Raw genomic sequence first — 16,062 nt, forward strand, 5'->3', positions numbered from 1 at the left:
AACATTTGAAACTGGAGTTACAGAGGTTATGAGCTACCATGTAGATGCTAGGACCAAACTCTAGTCCTTTACAAGATCAGTGAGCGCTCTCAACTGGTAAGTCAACTCTCCAACTCCATAAACAGATTTTTGATAAAATAATTCAAGACAATTCGGGAATGGAAATTAAATATTTAACATATTTTTTGTAATTGCTGTGCAAGTGAATGGAAACAAAATGAATGTCAGCCCCCTTTCTCAAACTAAACAAAAACTTAATTTGAGACATCATAATATGAAACATAATTGCTAAAACTATGAAGCTTGTAGAAGAAAAGTCAAGAGCATCTTTGATCACAGGTATAAACAATGATTATGGATGAGTGTGTGCATGTTCACATTCATGTTGATGTGTGGGGTACATGGGGAGGGTCAGAGGACTAGGGCTAACCAGGAACATTAGCAGACATATGTCATGATATTTAAAAAAAAAGTCACATATGATCACAGGAGTATGAATCATGCCAGTACTTGCATTGTCAAAACTCTTTTTAAAGTGTCACATCTATTCATTTAAGTGTATGCAAAATATACATCATTTTTAAAATGGGAAGAATCATAAAGAATGTCTTATGAAAATTATTCATTTCATGACATTGCAGAAATGAGGCATGCCCAATTGTGTGCCACGTTTGTTTGTTTGTTTATTGGTTTGGTTTTTGGCCTTCTCTTGTTGTTCATTCAGCAGTTATTGAGTAAGTGCTACATGCCTTCCTCTATTCTAGACGTTTTGAACTATCATATCAACGAGAAAAACTAACCAAAGACTCAGATTCAAGCTAACAATCAGTATGGAGAACAGGAGGAAATATTTAAAAGACAGAAGGAATACCATGATAATCAATAACTAATGTAATATTTCAAACCATGAGCATTCCTGGTGCCATTTTTCTAAGTTATAATATGCCTGTACTTAGGATGCATTTTGCCTTATTGATTGACCATGTTTTAGGGGTATGTCAGAAATAGCATGTCCACTTAAATCTTTTAAAACATGCCGAGTTTCCAAGGTTGCTTTATTCCTCAACAGTCTGTAGTATTGAACATTTGCATAAATATAGATCAAAGCATCAGCTAGTGGATCCAAAGGACAGTGGATCGAAAGATGGACCCAAGGGCAGTGTTTCCTATGCTACTGAGTCACAGCCAAGTAGAGGTACCAAGACAAAGAGCATCCTTTTGTCTTCATACCCAAGATAAGCCACACTAGTGCAAGAGAATCTGACACCCAAGCCATTAAGATGTGGCTGCACATAAAAGATGCAGTGCAGATAATTCAAACTAGACAAGAAGAATGTGCTGTAGGAATAATTCTTCTTCACGTCATGGTATCTGGCACAAACAATAAATAAATCCTCATTTTTCTCTTCTAGTGCCCTGCCATGAAGGAGCCACAGAGCCGACTTGTTATTTACCATTAATAGCAACTCTGCGGGGTGGCCCTCGGCTTTGAAGCAACTTGTCCTCTATATACAAGACAAAGACTTTTTACCACCAGCAATCCCCCCAACAAAGAGCATCCATGCCAACGACTCAAGACTTTCTACAATGTGAAGTTAGCTGGCATACTGAAATAGTAAGGACGGTATGGCTTTTCAGTAACTACAAACCACACAAGGAATCAAGCAAAACACTTGTATGTTTGGGCTTAGACACTACTCAAACATTAAGAAGGAATCAGTCTCCACTGCAGCTTTGCTGGTGCATCCTGGGCCTTGAAACTCAGATCCATGAAGCAGTGTAAGAATTTTCCAGAACCATGCATTAGAAACCTGTTCTCTGTTTGTGTGTCCTGCCCTTTAGGCACACACATGATTTTGTTCACACAGCCTTCTGTCCTGCTCACACATCTAGCTCCAACTCGAATCCTTTTCCCTGGCAAAGACTTCCTCCATAAACAGTCTTTCTCAATGAGCTTCTCACAGCATGACCTTTGATGGTACTTTTGTGATTAAGGGCCATCTAAGGTCATTTACTGTCAAGAAGCATTCCCTTATCAGGTTGGGGGATTAAAAGCATAGGTTCTTCTTACAGGATCCAATTGAAACCAGGTGATCTTCTCAAAATTGGTTTGTAAACCTTTGTTTTCTATAACTTACAAGTGTTATTATTGATGGTCTCCTGGTCAGCTCATAAAACCACATCTAAAACATAATGTACCAGGGTGAGGACATGGGATCAACAGGACCTTTCATGGCATCATTTAGCAATGTAATATGTAGTATGAAATTTTGTTCTGTCTCTACACAGTCAGTATCAAGCTGCTAATAAAATGTTTATGTGATCTAAAATGCTTCAATGATTATTGAGGATAAACTATCTCGCTCAGTGCTATCAGATGGTCATGGTCCCTACAACACCAACTACAGCACTCACTGCTACCCTACACTCTGCACGCCTCTGCTATAGCCTCAGTGGGAACTCATAGGGGATGCTTTCCAGCAGCCTAGAGAGGCCTAGTGGCAGGAGGTGGCTGCAGTGGGCCATGGAGTGCATCGTTGCTTTCTTTGTAGAGCACACGAGTTTACATAAGCCAGCATTACTGTCCTTCAGCTTCTCGTCTACTACCCATCCACAACAGCATTCACCAGAGAAGGAGCTTAACGGCAAAGAGAAAGGAAAGACTAAGGTTCGCACCTCTGCATCTTAGATCTGAAAATGAGTCAATAAAATTATGGAAATGAGTACTTAGAAGTCAAGCTAAAGCTAGCTGCTGCTCTTTTGCTTTCAGCGCCATTCCTTTGAGAGTGCCACGCTTTCCTTTAGCATTACAGCCCTACCAGCCATCACTCTGCTTTCAGAAAACACAAGGCTTCTGCAGAGAGCCTCGCTGGGGCAAACGATTAAGGGAGGGCCTACTCTTACCTCTCAGCTCCCCCAGATCCAGCGATGTTCCCAGCTGCTCTAGCAAGGCAACCCGTGCTGCGTTCTTCTTGTGCTTTTTGCCATCATAATGCTGCTGGGCCATCAGAGGATTATTAAACCAGGCTGCACAGAGGCCACAGTATCTGTCTGAGTCTCTCCTTTGATAGGGAGATGAGACCACAGGAGCCGTGTCCACCCGAGGGGCCTTGAGTGAATTCAGTGGTGTGGCTGTAGGAGAAAGCAACAGTATGTCAGTTCATGCCTGGGCACACTTCCCTTAGGTATTGAGGAATGGGCATCCCATTCTTGTGATGGCAAGGGATTGCCAAGGCTGGGAAATCACCTTTGCCAACCATCATCTTGAACAGGGTACAAATTAAAATCTCTCAAGCACCAAGATCAAAGTTTGGATAGTTTTGTTTGTTTTGTTTTGTTTTTTTTAAAAAGCAGAAGGAATGGTTGTGACGGGGAAAAATAGTTTTCAGGTAAAATCTTGAGAGAATGTTCTGTCGGTCAAGTTGAAGAACAATCAAGACGACAAGGTTCAGAATGGATCAACTAGTGCTAAAGTTGAAACAGCCAATAAAGAAAGGCACTGGCCAGCTGACTTGCATGGTACCAACTGAGGAGACCATGTTACATATGCCAGGTTTTTATTGGGATAGGCTATTTCAGACGACATCTGCTAACACTGGCGTTGAAAGCACAACTGTGCACCCAGAAGACCAGAGGAGACACTCTCCTGAGCAGAAGCTGCTTATCTAAGCTGAAAGGGCACATATCACTATTTTGAGATTGTACTCCCAGCTATTAATTTAACACATCCCATTGTGAATTTAGTTATTTCTGGCCCAGGGAAAGAATAGAATTGAACTTGAAGGAGTTTACTAATGGAAAGTAAAAATAACTTCTGTATGCTTTCAACATACAAATTGCTTCTCGCCTCGAAATGAGTGTGCCTGGAGTTACTGTCCTATTTCTCTGATGATTGACTTCAAAGACAGCAAGGAGGGGATGCTATAAAGGTGAAGGATGAAGTTATAATGCATGGCACAGAACCAAATACTTAAGCTCCAAGGCCGGAACTCCTTCTCAGCCCCCCGCCCAAAACACCTTTCATGCTTAGTAAACCAAGAGGCCCACCTCCTTGTATAAAAACAAAGTGAATTGCGCTGCATCGTAGAAAATATTTTAATCCAAATATTTTTGGGGATTAAAGTGGTATTCAGTCTTACTGGCTTGTTAGTCATAAGCAATTTAACAGCATCTTCCATGTGTCCCTAATCTCCAGGACAAGGATTTGTAGTTGACAAAATCAAGACAATTAGGGTATTCTTCCACGGAAAAGCAACAGCTTGGGAAATCAAAGACAAGTTAAAGAACCAATTAATCAACCCCTCAAGCTTCCAAGTTTTGATGGGGGGACCTTTAAAGCCTGAGTTAAATGACTGATGCACAAATGCATACTTGTCACGTGACACTTTCATCCAAGCAGCACACTGTCGGGACAGTGTCTCAGGCAGACTTCCTCTGATCCACAGCGCTCACCATAGCTGTGGCTAAGATTCAACTAAATGGGCCAACATGTGATGTTTTTTAAAAGCCTCCCTGCTGAATTTGGTCAGCTGGAACCATACAGAAGTGAGGCTCCAATGTGGGCCATGTCTCAGCTGCCATCTGGTGTTATTCTGTCATGACTTAGCAACACTAATGAAAGTCACAAACATGCAGTCAACCTGTCTATGAAAACTATCTGTCTCCTGTCTCAAGGAAATCACACCTTGCTTCCCAAGTTTCCTGCATCCTTATCATTTTCTGAAGATGCGCTGCTACATGGTAATGAGAAATGTTTCAAACATTTGCAGCCAGATGTTTGATGCATCCTGAAGCACAACTCTTTGGGACTTCACATTCAATTTGTTACTTGATGCCTGATATTCCACACCTGGGCAGAAATAGCACACAAGAAAGATATCAAATGGATAACTCCTCTAGCACATGGGTAACTCTTGCTTGTACTGGAGCTTTTACTCCCCCCAATTCCACTGTCTAAGCGTGCAAACCTGGAAGTCCAGCCTTAAATCAAAGCCATATCCCGGTCGGTCAGGGCTTCAGCACTACTGGGCTGTGTCACTCCTGATTCCTGTTGTCTTTGGTTTCTATACAGCTGTATGGTCACCATCTCTTCTTAAGCTAACACATTTGTAGTTACAGACTCACCAGGTGGGAATGGAACAGTCTGTAGAAATTTTCTTGTTGACAGCTCTGACTCCACACCAAATATAGAAATTATAGGAGGAGCACAGACTCTCAGTTTTAATAAAAAAATTTGTGTGTGCATGGATCATTAACACAGTGCTTGGCCAAAGGGCACTGTCCTAGCCATTAAATACAAAGAGGAATATTGGTTATTTTTGACTGAAAAAATTCTTTAGTTAATGTATAATTTTATGTTAATTTCATACTTTTTGTATTTTCTAAATTATACGAAAATATCCAATAAGGACTTCACCTATGCTTTTAAAAGTTAAATCCAGAAATATTAGCTACTCAAAATCAATGAGTATTTTTATTCAAGCTTTAGACTGATCTAAATCTTAGTATCTCTTTGCCCAGATTGAACCGCCAACCAAACACATCAGGATAGGTGGGGCTGTGAACCAGGTTTATTCTAACACACAACTCCACTAACACTGGTTCATGTTCTAATGTTCATTCAGAGCTGAGAACCACAGCCCTAAGCGCTGCCATAGTTTCCTTAAGAATTACCATAAAGTAGCAGGCAGTGGCAGCACATGCCTTTAATCCGAGCAGTCAGGAGGCAGAGGTAGATCTCTGAGTTCAAGGCCAGCCTGGTCTACAGAGTGAGTTTCAGAACAGCCAGAGCTGCACAGAGAAACCCTGCCTTGAAAAATGCCCCTCTCCAAACTACCATAAAACTGTTTTAGGTCACCATGAAAAAGACGGCCTTATAACATATGCGCCAGCGGCAGAAAAAATTGTCACATTTATCATTTTATGAAAACATAGCTCTCAAAAAAAAAAAAAACAGTAGCCACTATCATAGATCACTACTGCTAACGTGACACAGCACTGCTGAGTGGTTTCCCCGAGACCCTTCCATAGTGGTTACCGGCCGTCCACGGGCTCTTCGCAGGAGGACGTGGCACCTCGCTGCACTCTTTCTATAGCTACAAGGTCCCGTGGGCTGACCCTCAGTCCACGGAATGATGCCCTGACAACCTAGGAGTGAGCTCGCTCTCCTCCCTCCAAACTTACCAGCGTCTGTTGGCTCTGCCACTCACATGGTAGTTCTTAAAACCGCTTTCAGTCTTAGTAATCACATAAATGTGTGTTTGTGGCTGTGTGGACTTTTAAAGGTACATTTGTATTCACTGTCTTGTCTAGAATATACCCATAATTCCTTGCTGCAGTGCAAAGATTAAAAAAAAATAAACCTGGCAAAACTCGAGTTTCTCTGCGACTCATTTATTATAAGAACGTGGCCTGACGCCATCCGGTAGGATTTATAGGCTATATTCCACTTAGTGCAAAGCACAGAGAATAGATACATTCATCAGTTGTTTCCCCAGGATCAGATAGACATGCCATGTGTGTCTATCAGTGTGTGTATTGGTTACTTTTTATTGACAACTTGATACGAACTAGAGTCACTTAGAGAAAGAACCTCAATTGAAGGATTGCCTCCATCAGTCTGGCCCATAGGCATGTCTGTGGGAAATTTTCTTAATTGTTAATTGATGTTGGAAGGCCCAGGTGACTGAGGGCAATGCCACCTCTAGGCAGGTGGACCAGGGTTATGTAAAAAAGCGAGCTGAGAAAGCTAAGGAGAGGAAGGCAGTGAGCAGTGGTCCTTCTCAGTTTCTACTTCAAGCTCCTGCCTTGAGTTTCCTTGACGAAGAATGACGATCTGTCACCTGAACTAAACCCCTCTCCTCCCCAGGTTGCTTTTTGGTGTTGGTCATGGTACTTATCACCCTGATAGAAAGTAAATTGGGGTAGCACGTGTACAAAATCCTGAAGTTTCTCAGCTTCAAAACATTTTCAGACTCAATGTTTTGGCCAGAAGGTCATGGATTTGTAACCAGTGAAAAGTAACCCAAACAGGACTTGAGTCACGGCCTGGTGCACATTTCATGTCCTGTCTGCATGCCTTAAACCAAGTTTGTCAGGGAACAGCATCTCAACAGAAAGTTATTAGATGAGCCATCTCGAATAGCAGCCTAGAATAATGTGTACTTTTGACTCCTGTCTGTGTTTTCTGATAAAACCATCAGCTGACTTGAGGACAGAAAAGGATGTTTTCAGTGTCTGTGCTGCTGTCAAAGTACCACCTTACTCTGCATCAAGGCATGGCTTGCAACCTGCACAGGTGGTAAGTGTCAGCAGCTAGTGGAACGCAGCCCGTGACTTCCATTGAATGACTAAAGCAAGTAATTAATCAACGAATATGTAAATGGTCATCATTATAAGCAAGTAAACTTAGATAGGAGAAAAATTTCCACTTTGATTCTAAATTGTATTGTGAAGGGCTTGAGAAACTCGGTGTTGCAATATTCAATATAAACATAAGCACGTGACAAGATGCTGGAGGGGAGGGCTTGGCAACTAAACAGCCTGCCAAAGTATAGATGCACGCCCCAGGCTTCCCTTTGCGTTCAAACTAAATTAGGTGAATTAAAAGTCACTATTCTCTAATTTCCATCCATTCTGTGGGGTGGCCTATTTATTTCTCGGAGACTACAGAAATGTGTATGCCATTCTGAAAACCGCACCTTGCAGGAGGCAGTTGGATCTACCATGGTGTCGGAACACCTCTCTCTCTCTCCTCTCTCTCCTCCTCTCTCTCCTCTCTCCTTCCTCTCCTTCTCCCTCTCCCTCCCTCTCCCTCCCTCTCCCTTTCCCTCTCCCTCTCCCTCTCTCTCTCTCTCTCTCTCTCTCTCTCTCTCTCTCTCTCTCTCTCTGGCTTTTGCTATGGCACTGTGATCTTCACTTCTGATGATGCTCTTGATCGGACCTGAGAATGACTCAGACATTAGGGTAAGTACACAAGTACACCAGTTTTTCTTCAATGGCGTCTCCAGAGGTTATTAGATCCTGGAGACTCTGAAGGCATCAACGGATTCTTCTCTTGGTAGGTTTACCTGGTAGCATTTTGAGGAGACTGAGAAAAGGAGAAGGAGGCCTATTTGGAGGAGGTTGGTCTTTGGGGTGCTGTATGTCAGCATGGTTCCCTGTTGTATCCCCTCCCTCCTGCTTCTTGTCTGCCAGGAAGCAGTCTTAAACACCCTCATTCCCCCACTTATCATGATGCTCTTTCCAAGAGCGTGGGGGACAAGCAACCCCCTGAAACTGTGAATTAAATAATTCTTCTTAAGTCAGGCATTTTAGTCAAAAAGCAACTGAGAAGGTACCAATTATCATAAAATGGCTGATACTTTGAGGTTTTCCAGATAAGGAACTTTCAGAGCTGCAAAGGGAAAACCTGCTGTGTCCACCCCTGCTTCTGAGGACAAAGCTGACTTAACGTCACACTAAGAAAATAAAAATCTGTGACAAGATCAGGACAGGTGTTTCAAAGAAGCCAACAGAATCTACTACCAGATCACCAAAGGGACATCGAAAGATGGTGGCTGAGCCAGTCATGAGTCACTACCTGCTACCCACTTCTATCCTCAGCCCCCGCCATTAGGGAGGTGCGGTTTCAACGGCAATCCGCACTGGTGACTAAACCTCCTCTCTTCCCCTTCAGCCCTCGCTCATCTCAGTTTTCTCTCTGCTGATCTCCCTTGCTCTCTCATTCTGTCTTCATTGCCCCTTCTGTACATCTCCCGTATTGGCGCCCAAATTTTCTCTTTGTCGCTCTCTCTCTCTCCAAATCCCCATCATTTTTACATGACCCTCCATGACCCTGCCCCCATTCTCTCAGTCTCACTTATTCTCAGTGCTTTCTAAGCATCAAATAACAAAGTTTGTTAGCAATTTGGGCAGGAAATTGCTCTTGCCTGGACTGCTTGATGTTATAATGTACGAACTGGATATGCAGGGCCCACAGAAAAGTGACTGCTGAACTTGCCTAAAGGCAAGATGGTCCTTCAGGATTCCTGCTTCATGAAAGTATCTGCCAGACATTCTGCAGGACACAGAAGAAAGCAACAGACAGACTTTGCCATTACAAGGCAGAACAGATCTTCAAATTTCCTGCTTCATGAAAAAGTCTGCTGGATGCTATGGGCCTCTAGGCTGAAGACTGGATGCTCTAACATTACAGGAGAAACTTGGGTGACTATCTAGGTCATGAGATATCTCTGTCAATTCTAGAGTTTTGAAAGTTGCTTACAATGCACTTCCTGTTTACTTAGATAATATTATATCCTTCTGGAGTCTTTGATGGAGTTGAAGAAAAGATAGCTATTATAGTCTTCCTTAGTTATGATAAAAAAAATAATGTAGATAAATATTGTAACTGAAATTCTTGCTTGATACCTGTTTTGTTATATGTAATTTTACCATGTTAAAATTAAAACCTTCCTTTTTATTTAGACAGAAAAGGGGAGATGATGTGTGAAGTCCTTCTATATGTGTTGCTTTTATTGGTTAATGAATAATGAAGCTGCTTTGGCTTGTGATAGGGTAGAGTACAGTTAGGCAGGAAAACTAAACTGAATGCATGCTAGGAGAAAGAAAACAGAGTCAGGAGAAGCCATGTACCTGCCACCAGAGACAGATGCTTCTGCTAGAGCCTGCTGAAACTTTTCCAGTAGGCCACGACCTCATGGTGATGCACAAATTAATGGAGATGGGTTAGTTTAGGATGTAAGAGTTAGCCAATAAGAAGCTAGAGCTAATAGACCAAGCAGTACTTTAGTTAATACAGTTTCTGTGTGGTTATTTCGAATCTGAGCATCAAGGAACAAATAAGCAGCCTCCCCCAACATGTCTCTACTGTGGATTATGAATTTTTAATATGCATGTATATATACTCATCAGTGCAGAGGCAAGCATTTTTATTTTATAAATTATATGTAGGCTGCATTTCATGCTACCACGCTTTGGCATAGCATGGAAAACACGACTCTGGAGACTTGCGCCACCACAACCAGGTCTTAAATCTCTAAAGATTTCATTTGCAATGACTTGTTAATTTATTGTTGATTTTCCTGGAAATAAGATGGAAGAAAGGCAGCGTGGCTAGAATATAATGTAAGAGTTCATGTATTTTCTACTTTCCTAGAAGACCCAGAGGAGAAAAGCAGTTTTCACAGTATTTTAAAAGAACAAAATGGGTTCTAATTATTTAGATGAAAGTTAAGTACCTCTCCTCTTCTCATAGGAGAGATCCTTAAGTGAATTCTGTTCCCCATGCCATGACAGAGAGAAAAATCACCTGCCACATTATGAATTAAACACTATAGTATGTGATGTTTTAGGTTATATACCGTTGTGTATTTCCCAAGAATAAACAAGGAAGAAGATGGTTTCATGGAACAGTCATTCTAATTCAGTTGTGTGTCAACATTCTTAGCATAATCAGTCTACTAACATGGCCTGCTTCCTTACCCATTCCCATGCATATGTTATCAGTGCTCATTAAGACAATAGTCATAGATCACCGGTTTTCATTAATACAGAATAATTCCCTCCAGTTCTGGTTGTTGATTGGGCTCTAAATATCTTAAGTACATCTATTTTCTGCAGGATCTTTGTGTCTGAAAAAAAATAGGCTATTACATAGAACTTTAGAGGGGATGAAAAACCCATTATTACTTTCTCATACCAACAAGAGTTTAGAATGTAAGTTCCGCAAGACAAGGTTATGTTCTCTTGGCTCACTGATCCACCTCAGGAGCTCAGAACCAGACCCACACATCACATGATCATGCTAAAAAAGGAAAGCCATTCAGTCTCTATAACTCAGTTTGCATCTGAGAAAGAGTGATGGTTTGCTTAGGGCACTCCTTGGCTTGGTGTAATGGCTACTGCTGAACCACTGGACCCAGCTCTCTGCAGACTGCTCGGGAAAAGGTGTTTCTCTCAGAGAAGGCATCATGGCGCTTGGACTGAACACCACACAGGAATGTCCTCCAGTCCCTTGAAGTGGCAGAATGTCTGGTTGTGTTTACAGTTCTCAATTCCTTAGGGTAGCTGACCTGAGGTAACGCACAAGACTCATACAAAATCCACTTTTAAAACCTGAAGACATTGCGGTCCTTTGGATCCCATAGGAGCCACTTGCTCAAGGTAACCCACATTTTCACCATTAGATATCAAGGTCCCCTTCAGCCCTTTCCTTTTCCTGGGAAGCTGGACTTTTAGATGTTATCCAGAACTAATCTAACTGACCAATGAGGAGGTATTCTTGTTTGTTGCCGAGATTTGTGATGCTATATACACAGCGTCCAGCAAACAAAGAGCTTCATTGGTCAGAGATTATTTAAAAATAAAATAAAAAGATTTTTTTCTCATAGGATTTGTATTTTTTCCCAAATGGCCAAGTTATTAAAACAGACTTATTCAATTGTTTAGATCTAACTATTTGGTAAATGTATCTGCGAGATATTTCTTTTGACCTGAGAGCAGAGTAGAAAAATTCTGAAGGTACTTCCTATAGCACAATTCAGATACATTAAGAATTACAATGTTGTGCCTCTATTGCAATATGGGATATAATTCTGAGACCCCAGGTTTCTCAATGCTCACATGTTCAATATCTCACTACTTCTGTAGATCTTAGCACATTTAGAATATATCTTTTTAAAATTTAATTGAGATTGTTTACTATCCCCTTTAAAGGATACACTTTATGATACCCTCTGACACATCTGAATGACCAACACTTTGGGGCCATTATTGACTAAACTTAGGGCCTTTTGAACTTAAGCACTGTGATACCATGGTGGTTTATATGCTGTCCATGGTGCCTAAGAAGGAAACAAGGAGGCAGCTTATGCGGCTTTGATACCCTGTGCCAGAGGAGATTGACAACCTGAGCAGGACAGGGTGGAAAAAGAGATTTCTCCATTCTATTCAGAATGTTGCACAACTTAAAATTCATGAGCTGTGTAGTCTAGAATTTTTCTTGACTATTTTGGGATCCATAAAAAAGTGAAATCATATATAAAGTTGAACTATCACTTATTGCTTAGGCAGGAATTAACTAACCACCTGTTAATTGGATACCTATAGACATGGTGACATATCTTTAGATCCCTTAGCACGGGTTAAGAGGCAACATTCAAGACAAATGCCATGATCTTGCTGCCAGGAATTGGTTGCTTCCCTACCTCCCAACATCTGCTGCCAGAAAACATCCCAAGCCAGCCACATTACCTATATCACAGAAACTACTAAGGTCAGGGAGGAGGGGAACTGCACAGCTGACACCTGGCCCTGGCACCAGCTGGGATGCTTTTCCTTCTGCCGACACTACCACTCCACCCAACCCATACCCCACACTCAGGAGTAGGGAAGAATTTACTTATCCTACAGCATCAGCTATTCAACTGGAGAAGCAGCTTCCTGGATCATGTCTTATGGTCCATGAATATTTACAGAGGGATAGGAGATGAGAATAGTTATCAGGGCTAGAAGCATGGCCAAGATGAAGCACCACCACTAAAACTGGAGAAAGCAAGCAGCAGCCTTGCAGTCCGGGGCCAGGAAAAGCAGAACATTCGGACGTCCTGATGGGAAGGGAGCCTGGCCTTGTTCTCTGAGCAGAACGCCCACATCCACACCTGCTTTTCTCAACCCACACCACCTCTCCTCCACAGAAGGGGGTTCCTACTTTCTCTGCTTAACTACAATATTGAGATTCCTCATGCTAAAGTTAACATTGACCTCAATACTCTAAAGTTAACACTGACCTCAATACTCTATGGTTTTCAAGCTATGGAAATTGACTCTACTTTGCATTAAAAGTACAATACCATGTGTGCATAGTGTTTGTATCTATTCGCAGATAATCTGAGAGTAAATTACTTCTCAACTGCTATTTGGATAGAAACAAATGAGAGTTGAGGCTATTCTGATTTGGCGCTATAAAACTTCAAAGCAAAAGAAGAATATCAAGAGATCACATCACAGACACAGATGAGTGACGGCACTCTAAAACATGGCGGGTCTCACCCAACATTTATATCAAGAGCAGTCAGAGTGTTGCATGCTGAGATGCCCCGGTCTCTAAGAAGGTGAAGTCCCAAGTTTCTGTCACTACTCTTCAAATTGAGCAGTAAGGTTGGTCAAGGGAGGACCAGAGCCAATAAGGGAAGAGTTTTTCGCCTCAGCAATTCTCTTCCAATCAGTGTAGGAAAAGTCATTAAGCCAGTTCATTCCCCAGAGACCCTACACAAAGCATACATTATCAAGCGCCTCACCCACTGTCATTAATCCCATGATGGCTTCATCAGCACACATCATTACTGCTACATCATAGTAATGAGAGAGGCCGAGGACATGAGAGCAAAAGGGATTTCTTTTGATGAGGCTGTGTGTGCCAAAGGACAGCGAGCAAGAGCACGGCTAGTTCAGATCGGCTTCCCAGGGTGTACCTCCACGAAGGATACACAGCTTCGGCAGTGTGTTTATCTCAGGTTGTCCCACACCCAACAGACAGAAATCTGGGGTATGTAACAGGCTCATACACAAATTAAATTTGGGGAATGGGGATTGAGGACTCAGTGGCTCTTGCCTTGGCTGGGCATTGGAGTCAGCTGAGGGAGGTTCAGCAGTCTCTGTTCTCTGGCCTCCCTAGACTGACTGGCTCCGAATCCCCTTGGATAAGAGTAGACGATAGCAGCCTTCAGAGCTTTGCCGGTGCCTCTCAGGTAGCAACAGTCACAATGAGGGTGGGGGGGCAATCTGTGCCATGGGCTTACTATCACAGCCACCTTCCCAAGCATGTCCCATTAGCTCATCTGCATCACAGCTGGTACTCTGTGGCACTAGGCAGAGAGCACACCTCATGGACTTCCGTGCCGGCATGGACATGTTTGGACCCAATTTTCCAGAACAATTTTTACTAACTATATGTTTTCTAAGAAGAAAATCATGAAGTCAATAAATAAAATCCATATAATTTTTTGAAATTAAAATCACACTAAATTCAAATTCACAACTTTAGATAAGGTGTTTTTATATGGATTTTTGTTCAGTTTGGGCACTTCTTGTGGTGTTCCTGAGTCTATTTGAAGATGTATTTGTAGCCATGCTGGAAGGCAAACCCCCTCACTATTCACATCCTTCCCTTTGTTTTGCATTGCTGTATATCCCGAAAGGGGCCGAACTATCAAAGGTCATGCATGAAGGTGAATGTTCATTTAGCTGGCCAGAGTTTTGCTGTCTATCTAGAAACCCAAAACTCTTCCAAAGCCAAACAAGATGCCTGGTAGAATAATAGGAAGGTTATATAAGAGCCAGATAGACGGCTTACAAAGGAAAGCCTTACAGGCTGAAGACTTAAAGCTACTTAAGATGGAAGAAGAGTGGCTGAAGTATGACTTAGTAACACTTAAGACACACCGGAGGTGAGGGAGTTTGGCCTGTTGGTCATCTATTTTCCAACGCGGCTAGAAAGAAGGGGCCAGGAACAGCAGGCCTTTAGAAGAGAGGTACTTAATGACCCCTGGTGCTAGGGCTTGACTGTAGGGTTGGTAACTGAAGGAGGGGGGAGACTTCAGCGCTATTATTTCCAGCCATCAAGGCAAATAGGTCTTGGAACTCCAATGAAGTAGAATGTCTCTGGAAACAAATGAATAAAATGGGATTTTGTGAACTTGGTCCATCTCTAGATGTGGTGGAAACACTTTGAAAAAGCAAGATTCTTAAGTACTGAACATCAGGGTTCGTGAAATGTGTGAATTAGTTTCCCCCTTTATGTAAGTATGTAGTAAAATGCTTTACACCCAGAGTTAGCGCCCCACTCCCCACTCCCTCCCGCCCCAATATTCTATATGTATTAGATTTACTGACTGAAAGTGGGAAGTTCAGATCTCTGCTACTGTGCTGGCTGAAAGCAAAATTAAGAGGCTAATGATCAGCAGTTTCTATTAGCCAAGGTGTAATTGTGGGAGGAGCTGGTGAGTGGGCTTCAGCCTGTGCCCACTTCTCAGGCAAGTGATCTCACCAGGTAGCAATCAGTCCTACAGACAATTGAAGACTGCTGGCTTCCACGCCCTCCTAACGTCCCAGTACTGAGGGCTTTGCTCAGAATTCCTGGATCCTGCCTGTAGCCACCCCTAACTAACAACAAGAATCACTGCCTGGAGAGGGGATTGAAAGACTTACCAGGGTACTCTTAATCTCCCCTTTATGAGTCCTAATACAACAAAATGCTCTTGAAAAATCTTTGGTAAATTTAAAGCTGTGAATTCCCAGGCACTCAACGAAATCACTTAGCAGGAAATCCACCAAGAAGCAGTTTCTTTGAAGGCTATCTGAGTTAGAAAGGGGGAAGAAAAAAGAAATCATATGCTTCGGTCTTTCTGAGCCAACTTGCTGTTGACTCAGTAGATAAAAATTAGCATATTTTCTACTGTATTCTAAACACAAAGCCAAACCAGAGGCCTGGCTTTCCTACCCGGGAATGCAGTGAACCATTGTATTTATGATGAGTAGGATATGAGGGGAAGGGATCAGAATGTCAAAGAGGGGTATGCCTGCTGTCAGGACACAAATGTGCTATGCAGGGACAAGAGAGGGAAGGCGGGGTCCTCAGTATCAGTAGAGTTCTGAGCCTGAGAACAGTTCAGGTATAGCTGGGCTCTTCAGAACCGCCTATGGGGCAGGTGGGGGAGGGGGCCCGGGGTGTTGAGAGGGCCTAGAGATTAGGGTGTCTTGCTGGGTGACTGATCACTCCTTAGCCATCAGGAAAATGCAAATCAAAATGACTCTGAGATATGATCTTACACCAGTCAGAATGGCTAAAAATCAAAAATACCAATGATAGCTTCTCCTGAAGAGAATGCCAAGTAAGGGGAAGACTCCTCCATTGCTGGTGGGAATGCAAACTTGTACAACCACTTTGGAAATCAGTATGGCAGTTTCTCAGAAAATTGGGAATCAACCTTCCTCAAGACCCAGCAATACCACTTTTGGGCATATACCCAAAGGATACCTAATCATATTACAAGGACATTT

The 16,062-nt window shown here is 42.4% G+C and overlaps 1 protein-coding gene across 1 annotated transcript in view; it reads right to left on the reverse strand.

Annotated features, from left to right (window-relative positions):
• Positions 1–16,062, reverse strand: part of Zmat4 (zinc finger matrin-type 4) — a 344,754-nt gene that overhangs the window by 108,003 nt on the left and 220,689 nt on the right. The window contains exon 5 of the mRNA XM_038328487.1: positions 2,905–3,132. Coding sequence (XP_038184415.1) covers positions 2,905–3,132 — 228 coding nt within the window. The remainder of the gene's footprint in view (positions 1–2,904; positions 3,133–16,062) is intronic.

The sequence above is a fragment of the Arvicola amphibius genome, chromosome 4 (genome assembly GCF_903992535.2).
Source record: "Arvicola amphibius chromosome 4, mArvAmp1.2, whole genome shotgun sequence".
NCBI lineage: Eukaryota > Metazoa > Chordata > Mammalia > Rodentia > Cricetidae > Arvicola > Arvicola amphibius.